This window comes from Labrus bergylta, chromosome 5 (assembly GCF_963930695.1).
Source record: "Labrus bergylta chromosome 5, fLabBer1.1, whole genome shotgun sequence".
Classification (NCBI taxonomy): Eukaryota; Metazoa; Chordata; class Actinopteri; order Labriformes; family Labridae; genus Labrus; species Labrus bergylta.
Genome location: NC_089199.1, coordinates 12,207,422 through 12,230,451, shown reverse-complemented (window position 1 = coordinate 12,230,451; position 23,030 = coordinate 12,207,422). Strand labels below are relative to the sequence as shown.

The window sequence follows — 23,030 nt, the reverse complement described above, 5'->3', positions numbered from 1 at the left end:
ATAAAGTGTGAACAGAACAAAGTATTAATCTTATTTATTTTATACATAAATTATGCAGAGATGGGGGCTTTTGGGAACAAAGTTGTCAAAATAAAAGTTTTTTACAGTCTTGTAAAAATGCAAATTCAAAATACAGATGCTCCTTTGACAATCTGCCGCATTTTTATTAAAAATAATACCGTTGTCATACGCCCACTGTAAAAAGTAAAAACTGAAGTATGTGCTCCTTGAAAACTGTAGTATTATACTCCCCCCACCACATTTTTGCAGTATAGCTACCCCCAGGGTGAGATGAGGTGGATTTTATTTTCACTGAAGACTGCTTCACAACACCAGTTTGTGACTCCCCAGATACAACTGTGCTGCAGATATGTCTCAATTAGGCTGCCGTCCTCACGGAGGAAATGATGGTGATGGCTGAATCACAGCATCACATTTGACAAGAATGAGTCGTTTTGGCTGAGAGAACAACTGTACGCATACAGAGACAGAGAACCAGAGAGAGACATCAGCCCTCGCTTCTATTTCCTTGTGTCAGCTGATATATAAAACTCCCATTCATTATTGATAGAAAAGAGCTATGAATTTCTCATCTTTTCATTACTCCAGGGCAGAAACTAGGCCAAAAGATGTCAGCCTCTTTGCCCGTAGCTGAAACTGTCCAACACAGACAGTTTTTAAACATTTTAAATAAATTACAGTACCACATGCTTTTTTTTTCATATTGTGCCAAAAGAGTTTAGAATGACTCATTTAAATGAGTCATTCTATGAAAATGTTTTTTCCCACAACCTTCTCTTACCTTAATAGTTCACGATAATCCAACTTCAAGCCTGCTGCATGATACCAACGAGACAAGTACAAATCTGTCTCTCTACTACAAAAAAAGACTTCTTCACAAACAGGGGTCATTCATGGATTTGATGACAAAAATGTAAGCTTTTTTTGGCTCCAGAAGGATTTTTGCTAAATGCAATGCATTTTATCAAGCTCCTTTTAAGAGCACAAATACAGTTAGACCAAAACTAGAGCAATGAAGGTGGACTAAATGAGATTTGCAGACATTCAGTCTCTTTTGCAGCTGTTAAGGTTACTGGTTTAAGAATGCAATAACTTCTTTGTCACAAGTAGCATAGCACAAAGCTGCTGTTGGCAGCCGAGCTGAAATATTGTAATAATTCTGGTTCTGCTTAACTGATGTGGATACGCTTTTACCTGTGTCTTAAACAAGCATAACGTAATTGTTTTATTTTCCATCCATTTTAACTAGCCATTAGCTGCCCATTTCACATCTCTCTCTTTCAACGTCTTGCCCTTCAGCCAGAGAACTGCTGGATTCCCATTTGTCTCTTAACAGCATCTTGTGCTGTTAAGCTTGCTAGTGGCTCCACTGATTTTTGGATTCTAACTACTCACGATGGCATGATCCAGTCATCCTTTATTAAAGCTAATTTCTATGCTGGTCAAAACGGGATATCCATTATTTTAGCAGGTGCTGGCTGAATGTTCACAAAATCTGCTGATTAAAATACTTAGAATTCAATGTATGTATTTGAATAGTAATATGTCAGAACTTTGAATTTATAATTATTTATAATTAATTATATCTTTTTTTTGCATTATTAAAGGACTTCTTGGGTTGCCCATCTTTCCCATTAAGATGACTGATTCTGGGAAACGTAGTTGACCTCGGACACTGACCCCTGGCTGTATTCATGTATTCTCATCGATCTGCGTTTTTTTCCATCAATAGCTGGACAACCTGGATGAGCAGGCTGCACAGATCAGAAGAGAGCTGGATGGTCGTCTTCAGATGGCAGACCAGATTGCCAGAGTGAGTCAGACTCTGTGGGGGGACAGAGATTGTTTCTCATTTGCTTTGTTATGTAGTTAATATGCCACTGATGTGGGACAAGTTTTGTAAACATCCCAGTGGGAAAAATAGTTAGCCATAGTCCCAGTTGAGAAAGTTAATTTACTCTTAGAAAGAGTTTTTATTATATACTTTTACTTGAATGTAGAACAACTGTTGCTTTTATGTTGTAAAACTCCGTAACTCCAAAAGTTACACAATGTTTATTTTTTTGTTAACCAAGTCTTCTCTGTTTTAACTACAGGGTGGTAAGTTCCCCAAATTTGTGTCTAAGGAGATGGAAGCCATGTACATCGAGGAGCTCAAGTCCTCAGTGAATCAGCTGATGGCGAATCTGGAGAGCATGCCCGTGTCCAAGGGAGGAGAGTTCAAACTCCAGAAGATGAAGCGAGGACACAATACCTCCATCATCGACATGGGCCAGGAGGACGAGAACACGCTGTCCAAGTCTGATGTCGTCCTGTCCTTCACCCTGGAGGTACAATGCAATGAAAATGAGCCTTGATGATGGTATAATGAAATGCATAAAAAAGAAGAAACACTTTTGATCATGCTTGCACACTGTATTTCTCAATATTTTCAACTGTAGCAGCATGGAGTAAACATAATCTCATTATGTAAAGTCTTCAGTGCAAAACTCTCTCCGTCTTAACCAGAACTGATAAATCAGAGGCTCCCTCCATCGATACTTGTCTGCTTGAGACTAAGTATAGAAACAGACAGCAGACCTGTTCAAGGGGTTGAACAGACGCTATGTGAAGAGCAGACTGACACTCACACTCACACTCACGCACACACTAACACAAACACGCACACACTAACACACACACGCACACTAACACACACACACACACACATGCACACACTATCACACACACACACGCACACAAGCCTGTTTACCTGCTCTGTAACGGGGAACGTGACTCATCTTGTTATGAGCTTGTCTGAAATGAGCTCTCACCACTGAACAGGGGGCAATTGCACCTCATTCCTTATGATGCAGTGCTATTTCAGAATCAGGAAGTACAAAATGTGCAAAGAATGTAACACTGCTCTTTTTTTCCGTTCCTTCACACAAAACTGGGGACACACATTTATGGAGTTTGAATACTAATTTTTCTTGCACAATAGCATTAATTAGCTATATTTGTCTGAATGGTAATTCCATAGTGTTTTGGTAAAGCCTAATTTTTCTAGTCTGTTACTGTCTAAGTGTTTGGCTACAGCCGCTGCCAGAAATCCCTCAGCAACAAACCCAAATTAAATTCTTTGGCGTTTTAATTAGTGTTGATAACAACATGGAAATATCGGCATGATTCTATTAGCCCCTTCACAACTGTTTGAGAAACAAATAATTGATCATTAATTATTTTGGATATCTAGAAACTTGCCAACATTTAAAAAATCCTTAGTCATGTAATCTTAATGTGCAGTTTACTCACACTATCCTAGCTGTTTTTAGAAGCCTTCCATTGGCTGCCTATGTCAGACAGCTTGCTCCTCCATACTATCTGTGTGTTATGTTTTTGCAATATGAAAAAACAAAAACCTCTATGCCGCCTACACACTGAAAATAGAAAACTGTCACCAAGCTTGAAACATTAAATTAGACCGGCCTTTTTGAATTGGAACAAAATCATTTCCCTGTCCATATTAGTCAGGAGGGCACAGAAGCTGCAAATTAGACAGTTGTGTCTTTTCTTCCCTTCGTACCACAGTACACCCCTGATACAGAGTTCGGAGATACATCTAGTACTTGCATTGCGAGACTAAGATAAGATGACTGAACTGATACATGATAAACAAACTGCAGCAGTCAAATCAAATATATTGTCTCCATGCAAACCTCAGTGGAGCTGCTTTCGGCTTTCGGTCATTATCCTGACAGCACATATTTCTGCCCACTAGAAATTTACAGTTACAATATAATAGTCCCCTGAGGCAGTGTTAGTCCTATATTGTATTCACAGAGTGATTAAAGACTATGTATAAGATTTGATGTAGTAGATTATGCCTACAAGCAGTCTTAGAAATGAAAAGTTTTACTTTACCAGACAGATAGCTATAAATGTAATGGTCGGTTCTATTACAAAATCTGCTAAAATCTACATTTTAGTAATGTGATGGCACTGTCTAAAGTATAAATTAAGATTGTGGATAGGAGAGTTTTGCAAGAATATTTGCCTGGGAGGATTTGCCGCCTGCACATTTGCTGTTGGCGTTTTACTCCATGACCTCTTCAAAGAGATGACTCACTGCTCGTCGTCTGCTACCTTCACTGAGGTGTCTGTGCTTCCTAGGTGGTGATCATGGAAGTGGTGGGGCTAAAGTCTCTGGCTCCCAACAGGATTGTCTACTGCACCATGGAGGTGGAGGGAGGCGAGAAACTCCAGACCGACCAAGCAGAAGCATCCAAGCCAACGTAAGAGCCTGAGCATGCATGGCACACATGCACGCACACTTTTTTACGTGCATATTTATTTAAGTGCAAGCTATATTTCCACACCACATTGTTGGAAGCTACAATCTACTGCTGTTCCAACTTAACCCACAAACCATGAAAAAAAGTTTAAAATCATCTATATTAAGAAAAAAAGCTTAAAAAGTTCAGATCTCAAATCAGTTGAGCCCTCAGCAGTACATAAAGTTGTTGAAATAAGCTCCACATTTAGAGAGGGGTTTTACGTAATATTATAAATATAACTCTGAAATAGCTCATTCTACACAATAAGTAGGCCTACTCAAGCTTTTGTTTCTAGTAATTCTAAATATTGAGTCATCATTTAAGCCTTTATTGAAGGTTTGCTTGTTACAGATTTACAACACTTTGATATTACTACTTTTTTTTTGCCTGTCGATCCACCAAGTGTGAGTTCATATGTCTAAAAGTTACTCTATTTGTAACCTGCGATCAGTGCTACCCCATACTACAAGGAATATTTAAAGAACTTGGCATGCTAAAAGAGGTATGTCCAAGCTGATAGTTGTGAGAGAAGGTCAGTCACAGTTATTGACAATCACACACTAGAAAGAAGATGTAGACCTCAATTTACAGTATGTTTTGTACTGATGGAGCCCCTGCTGCCAATGGTGGACCTTACTTATTTTATGAGACAAATTTGATTATTACCCACTTTTTGCATGTTACAGGTGCTACATTTGGACTCTTTTCAAATGTATGGCCAGCTGAGAGCTTCCTCCATGAGTAGGCGGGTCCATTTTGACATTAAGTGTAGTAAAATATATTAAAGACATTTTCTTACATACTCTCATTATGTCATTTTCTCTAGTCATCATGAGCAGTAACTTACAACTTTTAATATCATCCAGTCTTTCAAGTAATTAATATAATGTTACAACTTCTTCATCTTGTGTTACTAAGACTCTGCCTCATCCTTTTATTACTGGTGCCTCATGTGAAATTCTGCAGACGTCCTCAGATGACTTAAACCAAAGTTCTAGTAATAGAAGGACATTTCCAGTTATCTGTCTTCCCACTTTTTAAAAAACTGTTAATCCTAAACTTGCCCCGTATTTTTATTGATCTTTGGTGCCTCCTGTGATTTGCTTCAGATGTCCTCAGATGCCTTTAGATGAGTGAAGCCTAAGATGCCATTCTGAATTTTTGTTATATTCTCTAAGGCAGTTTATTATTTTCTTTCAAATGTATCAATTATTTGGTTCACTCAAAAGTCACAGATCAAATAATACATGAGCTCAGGGATTCTTCTGGTTCCCAGTCGGGCAGATTCTGCACTTTTAGGCAAAAGACACTTTTAACCTGAATTTGCACTAAATGAAATTTAAGCTTGACTAAAATTGTGTTGTCCTGTAGTAGATCCTCACAGAAAAGCACTGAACTAAAGATGCTTATATAATTCATGACTCACACCTGAACTTTAAAACAACCTTTTTTTGCTATCAAGGTAGGAGAAATGAGAGTGTCACCCTCACTGTATATAAATTGGCATTGTATACTTCCTTTCTTTGCAAGTGTCAGCGGAGCAAACGTCTGACTGGCTCTTTATTATGCTATTCATAACAACAACAGTGTCCTACATAGGACAAATATATCTTCTACTAAATATATCCACCTCTTTTGATCTAATTAACCAGTATTTCATAGCACTAGATACAAGAGAAAAAGTCCATGAAACATTCATGCAAAAATGAGCTATTTTAAGGCCCAAATGTCTTCCTCTGATCTCCTTAATTCAAGAGCCATTTTATGAGGCGAGCATGAGAGAGATGGAGGGACATGAATGAGGGAAGGGATTAGAGAAGAACAAGCCAAGGGTAATGTGTGTGTGTGTATGTGTGTGGGTAGGAACATTCAGAGGAAAAACACACAGAACTCACCTGAGATCAAGTATTAATCCACATAATACTGCCGGTTATTTGCATACAGTAATTACTTGTATTCAATATGTGTGTTTCCATCAAATTCCTAATGTGAGTTTTCACTTACCTTTGATAAATCTGTAAAGAAGTGGGTATTTCCAATGTTTTTGTCTTGTAACAATCCTATTAGTTTCCTAATTAAATAGCCCATATAGGGTTTAATATATGCATTTGCAGAACAAGCAGTATGAATGCAGCACTATCACATCCATTAATAGACCTTAGATTGATCCACAAGGTCACCTTCATGCCAGCACAATGCTTCCATCTGAAATCAACACAGCTCACCACTCACTCCTCACCGCCAATCTGCAGCCTCTCTGCTCTGCTCATGTTTCGAACTGCAGCGGCATCTTTATGCACATGAAGTTGCAATAAATTATAAATGTTGGAGATGGGTACACGCAAAACAGGTTTGCTTGGCTAGAAATTGACACCATGTCCTCGATACCTCGCCACAGAGAGAGAATCCAGACATTTATATCATGTTGCTAAGGCTGCAGTAGATATTCCCCAGATGGAAATAAGGAGTAACAAAAGCCGTTATACGGTGTGTAACCTGATTAAAGTAAACTGCATTTTCTCCCTGTTTTTTTTGTTTGGGTTAATCCCTTTAGGTTTATGGAGGCGTAGTTTGGTGATGAGATTTAGTCATTATTATTGGTTTGCTCTCACAGGGTAGGTTCATGTTTTCTAGAGGCTTTCTCTAAACAATATTCACATGCCTTGATGAAGCATAAAAGAGATGTTGGCTGTGTAATCCCTTTTGCCTCTACTGATCAATTCTTAAACCAATTTAAAGCAAAGATGGCGGCCATATTCCATCGAGCTATTATAAATCTTGTACAGTGTGAGTTGGATTTATCAGGCTTGACTTCAGGAGTCATTTTTCTTACTGACTCCCCCATTTCCAACATGGAAATCGCTTTGAATTGTGCATACATGAAAGATGTAACATGAAGTTAAGTTATTATTAGGGCCCGACTGATATGGGATTTTTGGGGCCGTTATCGACATTTGGGAGAAAAAAAAGCGTTACCGATATATAGACGGATATCTTTCTTAGATCTATGAAATCTGTAGAGATAGATGGATATACATTTACACAGTTATAACGAAGACAAGATGGTCACTCGATGATGTGCATCATCACTTGACACTCTGGAGGGTGATACTGCTTGTTTTAATCCATATAGCACACTCTGCCAGTTAAAGAAAAGTGCTAGTGTAATAGAATTAAACTGAAATTGAATAAATCTAGTAATATCGGTGCATACCTGTGATAAAATTAGCCGATACAATAGTCACTGGATATGTTAATATCGGCCAATATTATCTGCTGGACAATAAATTGGTCAGGCTCTACTATTTATTCATAATTCCTGTTTTGGGTCAAACGTTTCCTTGGTTTGGTGCCTTCTTACTTATGTTATGTTCATGCCTTCAAAGAACCAGAAGCCACTATGCCTTGCGTTCCTGTGATATCTTTAAACTGTCTGTGCCTCGTGTCCGCACGGAGCTCGGGAAAAGAGCGTTTAGTTTTGCTTCTCCCACTGCATGGAACTTTCTCCAAAATGAATTGGAAATGACGGAGCTCATTTCGCTTGAAGCCTTTGGCTCAATCTTAAAAGATAAAATACGCGAGACAATTGGACAGTGCCTGTGTTTCTGAATTGTAATCCGTGATCAAGATTCTGCACTTTATCTGTAAATCAATTTGCACATTGTAAATTGTTGTTCTCTCTTAACTTATTGTTTGTAAACTGTCTCTTTATCATGTAATGCTTTTTATGACGTGTGCTGCTGCCTTCTTGGCCAAGGTCACCCTTGTGAAAGAGATCCTGATCTCAATGGGTTATTTATCTGGTTAAATAAAGGTTAAATAAATAAAATAAAAAGTGTAATTTTATGCATTTCTGTTAATGGATTAGTTCTCCAAAATCATAAACATATATTTGTGTTTTTCTTTTTATGCTCTCTGTGATAAGAATTTAGTGAATAACGTGGCACCAGAAGTTAATTTTATCCCCTCTGTAGAGTCTCTCTGTTGCTTTCTCTAGCAGACCCACATGTTGGCTGATAAAATGGTTGTTTAATTTTATAAAAAGTTAAACAAGCGCAGTTCTTTTAAAAGATGTCTGGTATATAAATAGCTAGAATGAATTTAGAACAAGTGCTTACAGGACACAGGAATAAAGAGTGCTTGAGTGTTAATTCCTTTTGTTTTATCCTGACTTTGACATACTGTGTTTCTCTTTTCACTAAAGACTTCAGTCAGCCCCCCATCATCAGTCTGAACTCCTGTGTTATAAAGGGTGTGTGTGTGTGTGTGTGTGTGTGTGTGTGTGTGTGTGTGTGTGTGTGTGTGTGTGTGTGTGTGTGTGTGTGTGTGTGTGTGTGTGTGTGTGTATCTTACAATATATTGTCTCCCCTCTGTTATATACTCAAACTCAAATGTCAGAAGCTATTTTAAAGTAAATTATCGTCAATTAACTGTGTTTCTTTGATTGCTGCATTTATTGACAATTTAACAACGTTTAAGGACTTTGTTGAATGATATTTCAACTGGAAACTCTCAAAAGAATTAGAAATCTCTCCCCTAGACTCACAAGTTAAAGCCACCCAATGGTTTCTGACGATGAAGTCACTGTGTAGGAACAATGTTCTATCATACTGTCATGGAAGCTAACCTCTGGAGTGTTTTGTTGTGTCTTTCAGCTGGGGGACCCAAGGGGACTTCACCACCACACACCCTCTGCCTGGTGTCAAGGTGAAGCTGTTTACAGAGAGCACCGGGGTGCTGGCACTTGAGGACAAAGAACTGGGCAGGGTAACACTTATTTATTTTATTTTTTTACCATCACTGTAACACTCTCAATGACAATGCTGGACTCAGAACTCACACAAATGTCAGGTAATTAATTGACATTTTTCACAGAGCGTAACTTCTTAAAATATAAAAACAAATTGTTCTGTGTCTTAAATTCTGTACATACATACATTTGTATTTGTTTGTATCTCGTTTCACTCGCTGAGTTTCCAGTGCGCCAATCACTTGAACATAATCAGATTTAACCAAATGATTTGTTTTGTATGTCTAACATGACATGATTGTTTTGATTTTTTGTATTTTATTTTTTGCACGCAGATGCAATTCTGTTACCACTCAAGTTTTGCTCTCACTTGAGCATTGTCGCAAGTACTGGAAGAGGAAACACCTTCTCATATTGACACTTGCTTAATATGCTTGTGTCTGTACAACACCCAACTGAATTATGCTGCTGTACTTGCTGTAAGGAAGAAGAAGACTGAAAGAAACAACCAACTCTCAATCTTTGAACATTATTTAAGTCCTGAGCTTTTCCAAGAGAGAGAGAGAGAGAGAGAGATACTTTATCCAGCACTTTTCTGATGTGTTGACATCTGAAGTTACTCCGATAGACGGTTTAGGAAGGTGCTGTTGCCACTTTGCGTTCAGGCAATGGCGCCTCAGACGTCCCTGTAGTGGCAGTGACCTTGGCTTTGACAGCGCTCTTTGATCTCCCGCTGCAGCAGTGTTGGCAGGAAGGCAGGCTTTCTCAAAGCTCTTTAACTCAGCAAAGAGAGATTAGGGCCTCCTCTTCTGGGAGGCAGAGCAAAGCAATCCTATGTCTCTCTACCCTGACTTTATTCTTTCACTTTTAAAAAATGTGAAACACAAACACATTTAATCCCAAGCTGTTGCAAACAGCGACTGGTGTTGCTGAATGTGGCACTGTAGGAGATCAAAGATTCTGTATGTAAACGAATTATAATTATAGAGTCTTACCTATTGATATCTTATTGTTTGAGTGCAGGTTGTCCTCCACCCAACTCCTAACAGCCCCAAACAGTCTGAACTCCACAAGATGACTGTGACCAAGGCGTGCCCTGACCAAGATCTGAAGATCAAACTGGCCATACGTATGGACAAACCACAGAACATGAAGCACTGCGGGTAAGAGAGATGCAGCTCAGAAAGTCATGTTGTGATGTTCCTGATTGCTTCCCCCCCTCATCTTTCCTATAGAACTCCAGCCCTCTCAGCTCCTTGGCCTCATTTTAGTCACTTACCATGGAAAAATACTATGAAGGGCACTACTCCCCCTGGTGGATACTAGCAGGAAGTTTAGATTTTTTTCAATTAGAAGGTGGCCATAAATCACCTTATATTTCAGACAACGTAAATCGTATTAAATGTACACCATGTTTATTTGTTAAAGAAATTTAGTTCCAACAACACTGATGAATTGTTTCTGCACAGATTGAATGCACCAATCAGTGTTTGTGCTCAGTATGTCATGTGGATGGGCTTTTGTCTCCTCTTGTGTATGTACAATGTTTTGACAGGTATCTGTGGGCTTTTGGGAAGAATGTTTGGAAGCGCTGGAAGAAGCGTTTCTTTGTCCTGGTACAGGTAGGTTACTGAAAAAGAAAACAATGTTTATTAATTACCTAAACCCTATAAGTGGATTTAAACATTTTATGTACAATCTTGATCATCTTAGATAAAATTGATTGAATAACTCTATGCATTGGTATGATTTAAATTTCACTCGGTAGGAGGATGAATATTATTTGAATGTGTTTACTTGAAAATAACAGACTATTACTTTAAAATTCATTACTCAACAAAAGAACACTATATGGTAACAGATATTTTTCCGTCTCTTTAAAGTGATCACTACTCCTTTGTGTTGCAGGTGAGTCAGTATACATTTGCCATGTGCAGCTACAGAGAGAAAAAGTCAGAACCACAGGAGCTTCTGCAGCTGGACGGGTATACTGTGGACTACAGTGACCCTCAGCCAGGTGAGACCTCTACACAGTGTCACTGCAGGTACATACAGGTTGTAAACCACTAAACAATTGTATTTTTATAATGTCCCCTTATCTCAGGCTTGGATGGTGGCAGGGCTTTCTTTAATGCAGTGAAGGAAGGCGACACTGTGATCTTTGCCAGTGATGATGAGCAGGACCGCATCCTATGGGTCCAGGCCATGTATCGTGCCACTGGACAGTCCCACAAGCCCGTCCCACCCACTCAGGTCCAGAAACTAAACTCCAAAGGGGGTGCCTCAGCCCAGATGGATGCACCAATTTCTCAGTTCTGTAAGTAGCCCAAAATACAACACGGCCACTTAAGCAGAAAGCAGTTTTCATCCACAAAAGCAGTGAAAGCTCTAACCCATAAATGTCTCACGCCATGCGCTCCACACTGCAGTCACGACACGTGCTGGTAGAACTAACACACAAGCACGCACACACATGCCTTGATTTCTCACAGATCCCTCCAGCATCTGATGGACTTCCACTCATTGTCACCACTCCCACAGTGTTTAAAGGTGCAACTTCATGCCCTCCCATCAATCTGTTCATGAGGAACAATCAAACTGAAAAAAGCCTGTAATCACAAAGCAGCAGGATATGGCATGGAAACTTTTCATAAAAACTAAATAGGTCACCACACATAAGATTTGAACATTCAAGCCTGCTGGGGTTTAATTCAGACCATCAGTGTCCGAGTGTGCTGCTCCTGCTGAACTTCAGGCCTGTTTTAATCCAGCCATAGCTTGAGAGGGCAGCTGTGAAGGCAGCCGAGGTTCTGAGACCGCTTCTCAGATGATTCTCCTTTCACTTTAGACGGTCACGCCAGACAACCAAGTTTTAACCAATCTGTCACTGTACTTGCACCTCTAAGCAGCCCACAGGTCAGGTAGCAAAGTTGAAGGTAAGACTGTCTACACTAGTGTGGCATCTGTACCAACTTCTGTTGTAACCGTCGTTTGTGTCCCCCCTCATTAAAGAAGGGAAAACTATATTTTTAACCGTTAGTTCTGCCGACAATACATTTTCTTCACACAATTTGTATAAACTCAAGTTTATTTTTTACCTGTGCTCTCAGCCAGTTTGTTATTGTGGAGAGGGTAGCTCTTTATTACCTACAACAACACTAAAGTAGACATTTCTGACATTTCTTAAGCTAATGTCACATTTTAACCAATCCACAATAATAGATCCTGCTATTCAGAAAAAATAAACATGACTTTTTGTGTGCACCTTTTTAGTTGAAGAATATTTAATGTCTTACTCTTACGAGCAAGATCTTTATTTTTCCTTTGGTTTAATTGTCCACAAATAATTGGCATTATTTCTAAAGATAATTAATGGAAACCCAGGGTCATAGTCATAATGATAATAGAACAATTTCAACAAAAAATGTAGAAGCCCCAAGTTTATTTCACTCTCTGTTTATCATATCATTGGAGTTAAACTAAAAGACATGAATTGGATCAGTTATTCAGAATCCTATCACATAAATTCTATGTTGTTTCTCCATTGGTTTCTTTGTCCAGTATGTGGTCGTTCTTGTGGTTAGTTGACTCCTCTGATGCCAGCTGTTGCCATTCAAAGTCTCCTCACAGTGGCACAGATCTCCTCCCCCCTCCCTGAAACATTGTGGCACACCACGCGTACATGTTTCACCCCCTGGTGGTCTTGAATGGCACTGGGACCATAACATACACAGCCCTCCTGACTCTGCTGCAGTGAACTGAAAAGGGGTGAAAAGAGGCCTATGAAGGTTCTAAGTGGTCCGCACAAATTCTCACTTTTTTCTTCTCCTTCTCAAATAACCAGTTTTATAGTAGATGATGATTTCATGCAAAGTTGACAAACTGATATCAATACAATTTTTGTTAACTAAAGACACGAGTATCTCCCCACGTTCCAAAACCAAACCAATATAAAACGTAATAGTCTAAGTGGTGAAACTTAGGAACTTTTGTTTGGAAAAAGTGCTGAATTACATTTTTTCATAAAATATAGAATGGAATTCTGAGATAATTATCTTGTAAATCAAAAAAAAAAGAAGAATTTAATTTTCTCATGTGAATGCAATACGCTTCCATAAAAATCCTATCATTGTACTACTGAATTAGCAAAAACCCCACAAACACTTTAGGAGATAAATGTTCACATTGTACCTTCTATTACATGTTAAGAATGACTAACAACAACTTTTCACGATTGCACAAAACCCCTGAAAACATTGTGGGCTGTTTGTGTTCAGCTTAACTGACATGTCTTTGTATGTAATCAGAGAAGGGCTCCTGTAAAGTATGATCAAATGTCCTACTTGAATTATGATGTTTCACCATTTCACCTAAGTGCTTATGTCTTTTAACTTTCCAGGACCTTCATAAGTCTCTTTCCCTTGAAAATAAAAACACTCAGGCACCTTTTAGAAATAAAACTCGCTTCATCGAGTCGGTGTATGTGTTTGCCAACAACTTTTTGTAAAGTAAGCCTTCTGTTTGATCCGCAGTTAACCTGAGTGACAGTATCGTGTAGCTCTTGACTCCTTAAGTACATGTCCAAAATTCAGAATAAAAGAACTGCAGTGGAGTGATGAGGATCGTTAATTCTTTCTTCCTGTCAGTCTGTCTGTCTCCCTCTCTCTCTGTCTTTCTCTCTCTCTCTCTCTCTCTCTCTCTCTCTCTCTCTCTCTTTGTCTGTCTCTAATATGCCTCAGCATCTGTTGTCAAAGTTCACATAACCTCACATGTACTCACACACCACCGCCCACAAACTCTCATGTTGGTATAGGTTGTTGTTTTTCAGTTGTGTTTTCTTCTTCATGCTTTGCCTGTACCCTTCTTAAGTAATGCAGCTGCTAGGTCAGGGTCTCTCGTGATTGCTCTCCTCCAGCCTTGTTGCTAGTCTTTATGTTATTCTGGTTTGTCCCTTCTTACCCTGCTGTCTTCTAGCTGGACTCAAGGGTAAGTGCTTCCCTGTAGCCGGCACAGCTCAGATAATCCCCGCTGATTATCTGACAAATGCAACGTTCTTTCTCTCTTCTTTCCCCTCTTCTCCTTTTTCACGTCTCGCCTCATGTCTTAGATATTTAGTTGATAACTTTTTTTTTGTTTTTTTACAACCTCAGCTAGAGGATCAAAATATAAGCATCCATCCGTGCCAGCATAGGATGCATGTATTCTATTAAGAGAACATATTATTTGACTTAGTACTGTTTAAAGTTATTTATTAAAGCTGTAACTGCATAATTGCCTTCTCTCTTTTTTATATTGGTGACTGGATCCCTCAGAGTAAAGCAGTATGAAAATACTTTTAGGGAAGCAAACACAAATTTGTCATTTTAGGAAAAAAGATTTGATGTGTAATTTTAACAAGAATGATCTCAATTTAAAGACTACTAAGGATTCATTAATTACAGATATGAAAGATAATATGGAGACCATATAAAAAGCGCCTTGTAAACGTACAGAGTGTTAGAGATGTAGGTAAAGTGTGAAAGATGATGTCTGCAGTTATTATTATTCAAAATGTATATCATGTTGAGTGAAATTTCTGAATACACTTGCCCGTGCTTTACTTCAGAGGGCCCAAATGTTTTGAGTTCTTTTCTTTGAACTTTTCTCCATGAGAGTTGGCAAATATGTATGCGGAGTATTCTGAATGCCAAAGAAAAGGAGTAGCTAATGCCGCCCCTTCTTACAATACAATACTCCGGACCCCCCTCCCCCTTCTCCTCCTGCAGTAGATGGGCCTGTAGATAGAGGCTAGACCGGTTTAACACCTCCAGCAAGGAGAGATCTCATTTTGATTTCTTTTGACTGCCCTTTGTTTGCCTGAATAGGAGAACACCTGTGTCATGTGTCCATACTTTTGTACAAAAAAAAGAAACAGGAGTTTTCATTCATTTCCCCCCCATCTCCCAGAGAATGATACAGTTTTGCCTCTGTCGGCTTCATGCTATCTACCCATGTACTTGCACCAAATTGTATTGCTACCCTATTAGAGTTCTCCAGTAGTGGTATGCCTGTTAGTGTGCTCTGTAGAGATCATGAATACACTGCAACATATTCAAGTATTGTCAACTTGCAAATGCGTATTACAAAAAAAAATCAAGGAATGGCTAAAAAAAGATAAAAATGCAAATTTGGAAATGGGTCTGCAGATGTGCATGACATTTAAAAGCTCTATGAAAAGTCACACTGTTCTCCGGCATGTGATAATTTACATATGTATGCAAAAAGTACCTATTCACTGTAGGAATTGTATTATTTGGTTTATGGTTGAAGTCATTCTGGTTATCCAAAGTCATGGTCATTTAATTGTAGTATTGACTGTATTCTGGACTTAAATACATATTTCCTCATTGAATCCAGCCAAAGGAGATGTAGCCCACTCACTATATGTCATAGCCCAACAACCCCAGGCACCTTCTCTTCACTCTTCAGATGTTTTCTCACTCTCTTAAAACTGGTCCACAACATCACTTCCTTTGAAACTTTGGTCCCGAGTGGATCTTCCTTTTGTGGTCATCACTTTTTGTCCAGCACCTATCTGAGTGAACACTGTCTTGTTATCACAAAAGATGTCTTTCCCACCAAATTCTCTTCCATCCTGCCACTGTCCTCTCATCCAGCACTGGGTGTCTTTTACTGTCTTCTTTCAGTGTTTCCAGACCCTACATGTTAACTGTCCTACTCTCTGACATAATTACTTACTTTACCTGTCTTGTCCCTCTACCTCAAACAATCTCCTATTTCTACCGTCTACATTTTACTTGTTGTCTCTCAGGTTTTCCTTCTCAGACCGGAGTACAAATAAGCTAATTTCCTGAAGTTTAACCCTCTGTAGGTTCCCTTTTTATCCTACTGTAGAAAATGTGAGTGAATGCTTAGCTCCACTATTACATCCTCTACCCTTACCACTCACTATTGTGGGGGTTGTCAGATGTCAGTTGTGCCCTATTTGGTGTCCCAGCCTTTCTCAGCCAAGATCAGGCCTCCACTTCCCACCCAACATTTCATCATCACTCATGTTAGTGTCTCATGGACATGACACCTGTCACTCACACTGAGGACATGTCTGCATCTCTTTATCTATTTGGAATCATCCCCGTTTCCATCAATCGGTTGCTGCTAGCTGTTAATTTAATTCCAGCTAAAGAAACACTGGTGTGTTTATTTAGTAGATGTCTTCGCTTGTGTTCTAGAGAATTTGTAAAAAGGTTATTCCAGCAATGTCTTCATCATGCATATTTATTATAGTTTCATAACCTTTTATTTAACACCAAATGATGTTATTAGTTCCACTTACTTTATCCATAAAAGTCACAGAACAGGTTTAGTTTTGTAATAGTCTCATGATACAAATAATTTTAAAAAGTTATGAAGCAAGACCAGAAATTAGTCTGAAAGAAAACCACTTTCTAGAATCCATAAAAGGAGAAAAAAATCAAAAAGTCTAGTTTTTACAACTTTTTCTAGAATAAGCACTTTGTATGGATTAATTATTCTTTTCCCATGTTCTCTTTTTTATTAGCACACGTCCCAATATTTGTCAGGACCTGAGTGACATTCAACAATCGCGAATGGCAGAATCTATTGAATACATTCAGAAGAATGCATCTAAGCAGCACTTTTTAAGACATATTTTGGATTTTGAAAGATTAGTTCTTCCTGCAAAAGCATCATGGACTGTGACATAATGAAGATGCATGCATGCACATACAATAGATGATCAACAGGATCTCATCCACTAATACATCAAATCTCTTTACGCTGTCTGACACAATGCAAGTTGACAATGTAAGCTGTAAGTGTTTATAATTTGCCCTTAGAAGTAGCACAAAAAAAAAAATCCCTGGTTTTTCTGTGTTGTGACGAAGACTCACTGTTCACCTTTGCCCCACTGATGTCTTCTCCTCTGAACCGTGTTCTCTCCCCTGTACCGTTGGCTGGATAGATGCTGACAGAGCTCAGAAACATGGCATGGATGAGTTTATCTCCGCTAACCCCTGTAGCTTTGACCACGCCTCGCTTTTTGAGATGGTGCAGCGACTCACATTGGACCACAGGCTCAACGACACCTTCTGCTGCTTGGTGAGACTCTCTGCACATTACAACCATTGACTAATCCGATGCACACAGGGATGTACAGTAGGAGCCCCATATGCCAACTGAGTTGACAGCCATGACATTTAACTTTTTTTTCAGCAACAAATAACACACAAAAACGCATTTTTATACATTCTATGTTTATAACCTCACAACATAATACTTTAATGGTAGCAGGCTGTTTAGTTAGCTGGTACGCTAATACGATTTTCATCTGTTTCTGTTAAAAAGGGATGGTTTAGCCCAGGCCAGGTGTTTGTCCTGGATGAGTACTGTGCCAGGAACGGAGTTCGAGGCTGTCACAGACATCTGTGTTACCTGGGTGATCTACTGGAAAGAGCAGAAATTGGGGCTATCATTGACCCCACCCTTCTTCACTACAGCTTTGCTTTTTGTGCCTCCCATGTCCATGGGAACAGGTGTGCCCTAATCCCTTCTTTTACATCTTCCTACTTTGGGGGTTTCATGTCTGGACAGGATTTTAACAATTAATATTATGACTGTGTAACTATGAAGTTTATTCCTTAAGGCAATCTGAAACCTTTTATAAATAGAGTAGGTAGGCGCACTAACTCTGAAACACAATGGATAAGGACAGAATAGAATAGTTAGCCTCATCAGAGAATCCATGGCTTTTTTGTCTTCCATCTATTTTAGTTTAATGTATTTGTGTTTGTTTATTTTTCTTTTATGTTATGTTAACATTTTTTTTAGCCTTTTGTGTCTCATGTTATGTTGTTAATCTATTGCTTGTCTCCACATATTTTCTTTGTTTTCTACCATTTTCTTTGTTTTTTTTTCTCTCTGTCCTTTGTTGCCATAGTCTCTCACTGTCGATATTATTCATCCTCCCATGCGTCCGTTAAAGTCAGAGAGGGCAGCAATTACTGGGGGCCGCTGGGCTATGAGGCCCTAGAGTCCTCAAAGAGCACCCAAAGCCCAGATCCTCCAACTGCCTCTAAACGAGCATGCATGTTCAAGTTTAGAAAGAGAAAGGATTCCAAAATACCTCTCATTCAAGGGCAAAAAAGGTGAGCTGTTGTTATTTTACTTGTATGTGTAACACAAGGGGTGTTATGAAAGAAACCTGAAACAATTAGCTGTCAGTTCCTTTGGAGCTGGGAGTTTTCAGACACTGAGTGTCTGAGATGAATGGTTGCATAACTTGAACTTCTGCAGGGGTTCAGCTGGGTTTAAAGCATGTGGATGTGATCCTCATAGGCCAGACGGGCTGAGCACAGTGAAAGTGGACGAGAAGGAGCGCTTTGAAGACATCAAGGAGCGGTTGCGTGTGATATTGGAAAACAATATTGTAAATTTCAGGTGACTTTTAACACGCAGAGAGACAGAAAAAAAATCTTACTAAGTTTTTGTTGTTGTTTTGATTTTACATTCAGTGTCTACATCTTCTTGCAGATATTGTTTCCCCTTCGGTCGTCCAGAGGGAGCCCTGAAGGCCACTTTATCTTTGCTTGAACGGGTTTGTATACATAAAAACAAACATTTTCCACCTCCTGAAACAGCAGCTGGGATCTAGTTACAAGTGGTGATAGATTTCCTCTTAAATGTGGCCTGCAGGTCTTGATGAAGGACATCGTAACCCCAGTCCCACCAGAAGAAGTGAAAGGGGTGATCCGCAAATGTTTGGAGCAGGCCGCTCAGCTCAACTATCAGCGGATTCAAGAATATGCTAAAATTGAAGGTAATCAGAACAGAAAATATTAGAATGGTGTGTGGAATAACAAATTAACACCACATTTTAAATGTTTAATTCTATTGCCAGACTAACTTTTTTTTATTTTTTATCTCGGCACTAGATTGTGCTTATAACTGCTATTTATGTCTATACACATGGTAAATTCACTTGGTATCTGGTTATTTATGTCCATATATCCCAAATGATTTGTGACAGCCTGTCGGTCACTTTCTGTCTCTCAGTGCAATAACTCTCTCCTTTGTTTCAGGCCTGCTTTAGCTCTGTGCTGTTCTGTAGGTCAAGTTGGCTTTTGTGTAGAGGTGTGTGAGTAAAAATGCATTCAAACTCAAAGCCCTGAAATCTGTTGATGTGCTGATCTCTCGCTTTGCCTTGATCTTAGTCAAGCTGTGTAGTATCTTGACCTCTGATACACCGTACGATGATTGGACTATGATGTCAGCTTAACTGAATGTCCTCTCTGACTCCCAGCTCCCAGTCGAAGCACACTCCCCTTCTCTTACTATCTCAATGTAGCTCTCTGATTCCTCCAGCTGACTCTCCCCTCCCCCTTCTTACACCCCTGCCTTGAAATACCAGCAGCTCTCCTGTCACCTCTGTCTTCTGTTCTTGCCAAAGACTGCTTTCTTCGGCTCCCTCTCCCTTTCTGTCTGCTCTGCTCTTTATCTTCTCTCCCACAGAGTTATCACTTTATTCCAACCTCTTAAATATGTGATTATTGGCTTTGAACCAAAGGAATGCTGGGATTGAACATCTACAAACCAGTATCAGCCACCTGCATGTGCTTATAAGACATAACAACATGAACTTTCTTGCACAAAAATGACAGCAACGATTAGACATTTAGAAATGTCTTAATCTTTGGTGTGTTGTCTTTCCCACAGTTTAACCACAAAATGCATTCAATTTGCATTTTGACATAGAAACAGATGTTGTTTATGTCTTAATAGAAATCCCCCAGGGTGCTAAAGATACTAAGGATTTAAACCTTACTATCTTGCCATGTCATGTGAATTTACTGTCCTTGTGAGGCGCCTGGTTCGAAATAAACCAAACATTTGGCTTTGCACTGGGCCCCCTGCCCAACAGAATGTCGTTTTCACCTGGACAGCCCTCTTCCCATCAGCCTCTGACCTTCAGCCTTCCCACCCCTGACCCCAGCCTCTTGCATGCCCCGATCCTTTTTTATAGGGAAAAGGAGGGAAATGTTTGAGCACCCTGTCTTCTGCTTGGCGTCTCAAGTGATGGATCTAACCATCCGTGAGTACCTTCATCATCCTATCCCCAGCCTCTCCCCTTCTCCTCCCTCTTTCAAGCGCTCTTTCACCTCATCCCCCCCCCACACCTCTTTCCTCTCCTCTTTCTCCAGAGATGTTGCTGCTGCCATGCTTGTTTTTTATCTGTGCTTTTTGTTTGAGAGAGTGAGTGGGGAGAGCGCGGGTCGAGAGAGATCTGAACAGTACCACACTGAATCAGTCGGAGTCCTTTCTTTTAAGAACCATCTGTCTGTGATGGACATGAATGAGAAGTCTGGTCTGTAAGCTTCTTTCTTTTGGTTGGATGCCCGTTCCTTTGACTTGAATGCATTTTTACATTGCTTACATTGTTATCTCCTCCAGTCATTCGGTCTGATCATGTGTCAGTGATGTGCTGTGCCGAACAGGTATGCTTTAAAACCACCGTGACACCTGAGAAAGTGAAGGAACATCTGTCAATAGAGCTATTTTATGGGGAGATCAGGACGGGGCAGGATGTATGGATTCAGCTGCTCCTGTTTGTCTATAAAGTTTTCTAAGTGTGTCCTGTCTACGATCCTGGCAACTGTCTATGTGTTCTAACTGTTTACAACAGTCTGAGCAATGTCTGTTAACAAACATCTTATCACTATTTTAATTTTCCACAGGCTAATATTTCAGTGTTTCTGTTTTTACTGTGTGTTTGTGACGTTTGTCTGTTGCTCAGAAACCCCACTCCCTGGAGCTGACATTGTTCCCAGCAGATTGTTTGAAAGGGTCAACAAACTCCCCTGTAACGTGTAAATAACCCTAGAACCATACTAATTCTAAACATCTCCTCTTTATCTCTTCTCTCCCTTTTTTCTCGCTGAAGTTGAGAAAGGTCAAAAGGATCAAAAGGATCCAGGTGAACTCATGTTTAGCTTGTAGTTTAAGCACAATACACACAAACACGCTCCCACATATAGACCAATCCCTGCACTCCTGTATGTCTTTACTTAATGGAACACATGCATGCATGCACGTAGTTTATCTGTAGCACATCTCCCATAAAGTACATTAAACATAATTTTAATATACACATTTATTTAGAGTCTAAAATGTCTTGGCATGTTTGAAACATCTCTGTTTATAAAGTCAATACTTTGAGATTGTATTACTTTATATCACTACAGATGTTGTTAAAGACTGTGTGTGAATTTTGAGTTTTCATGTGTTCAAACTACATGGTTCTTTAGTGGGTTGTAAAAGAAATTAATGCAAAACGTTTGCATGAAAAATTAGTGATACAATCTCCTTCAGACAAGAAAAAGTCACATATTTGCCCAACATGTAAAATTAAGAAAAGGAAAACATCCACAGTAGCAACATTTGAATGTATCCCTCTTCATCCACTGGAAAAAAAATATATAAACATATCGTACTCTTTACTCGTTATTAATGAAGCATATCACCCCGAATTAAAAAAAAAAAACCTTTTTATTTTAGACACTTAAAGGTCAGTCTAGCAAAACTCCAAATGACACAATTGGTTTAATTGGTGGCATGTAGTCATGCAGAAAGTGGTGATTTGGTTGTTGAAACTGAAGTGTTTAGTTCATGTCAAATCTTTTTAAAACAATGCACAACACACGCTCAAACACAACAATTTACATCAGGATACAAATCCTGCAGTATCCGTAGCAAAAATGATTCCATGAACCTTTGGAAACTGAACAATGTGCGTGACTAAATAATATCAGGGACGTATTTAAAACATTTGTTTTTCTTGTTTGTTTTTTTGTAGATTTTTTGGTGAACGGGGTCTTTAGCGATCCAGCGGACAAAATAGTGTTTTGATTTTGAACAATGCAGTCTATAATTCTTTATATAACAGCAGATCTATCACACACTGTACTGCGTCTACATAAATGGTTCTTATGAAACCACAAAGGCCCGCTATGCTTTTATCTCAAACCATGGTACAAACCTTTTCCACATTTGTTCCAAGTGCTCCCCCTCAGAGGGATTTATGACCACAGAGTATATAGTTCCTGTAATACAAGTCCATGTGATCCATCCATTAGTGTCGATTACAAGTCTCTGAAGGCAACGCCTCAAGTATGACTTCAGTCATGCAGCATTAGATTTCCTGAAACTAAAACAATCATAAAGAAATGAAAGAGTAGCCTAAATCTGAATATTTTAAAACTATCTAAAACAATGATCCCTGAAATAAAACATCTCCAGACCCATTGTCACAGTCCAAGGACCACTTCTGTTTCATGTTGAGTTCTGTTTCTATGTACTTTTATTTTGAATTCTGTGTAGCCATTTGGTTCTATGTTGTTTCAAATTGTATACACATCAGTGTAGTCGTATGAAATCTCTCATTTCATGACATGTAACTGTCTTATGAAATAAATAAGCGACAGAGGGCCAAATCCCTTTTTAGTGTGAAAAGAACCATGGATTCCATATCAAACTAATCACACTGTAAAAATAATTCATTAAAACACATATGCAGTCACCTGTTCAATTTTCTTTTGGCTTTTTAATTTATTTTCGAGATTTAAGCTCACTCATTAGGCTATTAACAATAAAATAAGCACTCTTAAATGCTTTTTAAGAAGAAAACAGACATTTAAAAAAAACATTTACAGACATATTTACTTCAACACATAAGGCAATTTCCTCAACTGATTCCGAGATTTCGTCTAGAATTGATCTTGGAAATTCCTGTCAGAAAACAGACTCTATGTCAGTGTACATAGGCAAACAGTGAGAGCACCGACACTACCAGTCCGCCCCAGCTCAAGCCGACCCGGGCTCCTCGTCCTCACTGCCGCCGACAGGCAGGCCTTATGACTCGGCTGCTGAGC

The 23,030-nt window shown here is 39.2% G+C and overlaps 1 protein-coding gene across 9 annotated transcripts in view; it reads left to right on the top strand.

Annotated features, from left to right (window-relative positions):
* cadpsb (Ca2+-dependent activator protein for secretion b) overlaps nt 1-23,030 on the top strand; it is a 64,359-nt gene that overhangs the window by 25,350 nt on the left and 15,979 nt on the right. For 4 of the 9 annotated variants that reach the window (XM_065954788.1, XM_065954787.1, XM_065954781.1 and 1 more), the window contains exons 4-17: nt 1,754-1,834; nt 2,118-2,351; nt 4,174-4,295; nt 8,993-9,104; nt 10,111-10,250; nt 10,643-10,709; nt 10,996-11,104; nt 11,192-11,404; nt 17,069-17,205; nt 17,452-17,639; nt 18,442-18,543; nt 18,637-18,700; nt 18,799-18,922; nt 20,126-20,194. In XM_065954788.1, the coding sequence (XP_065810860.1) occupies nt 1,754-1,834; nt 2,118-2,351; nt 4,174-4,295; nt 8,993-9,104; nt 10,111-10,250; nt 10,643-10,709; nt 10,996-11,104; nt 11,192-11,404; nt 17,069-17,205; nt 17,452-17,639; nt 18,442-18,543; nt 18,637-18,700; nt 18,799-18,922; nt 20,126-20,194 (1,762 nt within the window). Of the gene's footprint in view, nt 1-1,753; nt 1,835-2,117; nt 2,352-4,173; nt 4,296-8,992; nt 9,105-10,110; nt 10,251-10,642; nt 10,710-10,995; nt 11,105-11,191; nt 11,405-17,068; nt 17,206-17,451; nt 17,640-18,441; nt 18,544-18,636; nt 18,701-18,798; nt 18,923-20,125; nt 20,195-21,043; nt 21,077-23,030 lie in introns of all 9 variants that reach the window. The other 5 variants (XM_065954789.1, XM_065954786.1, XM_065954785.1 and 2 more) reach the window with 2 other exon arrangements.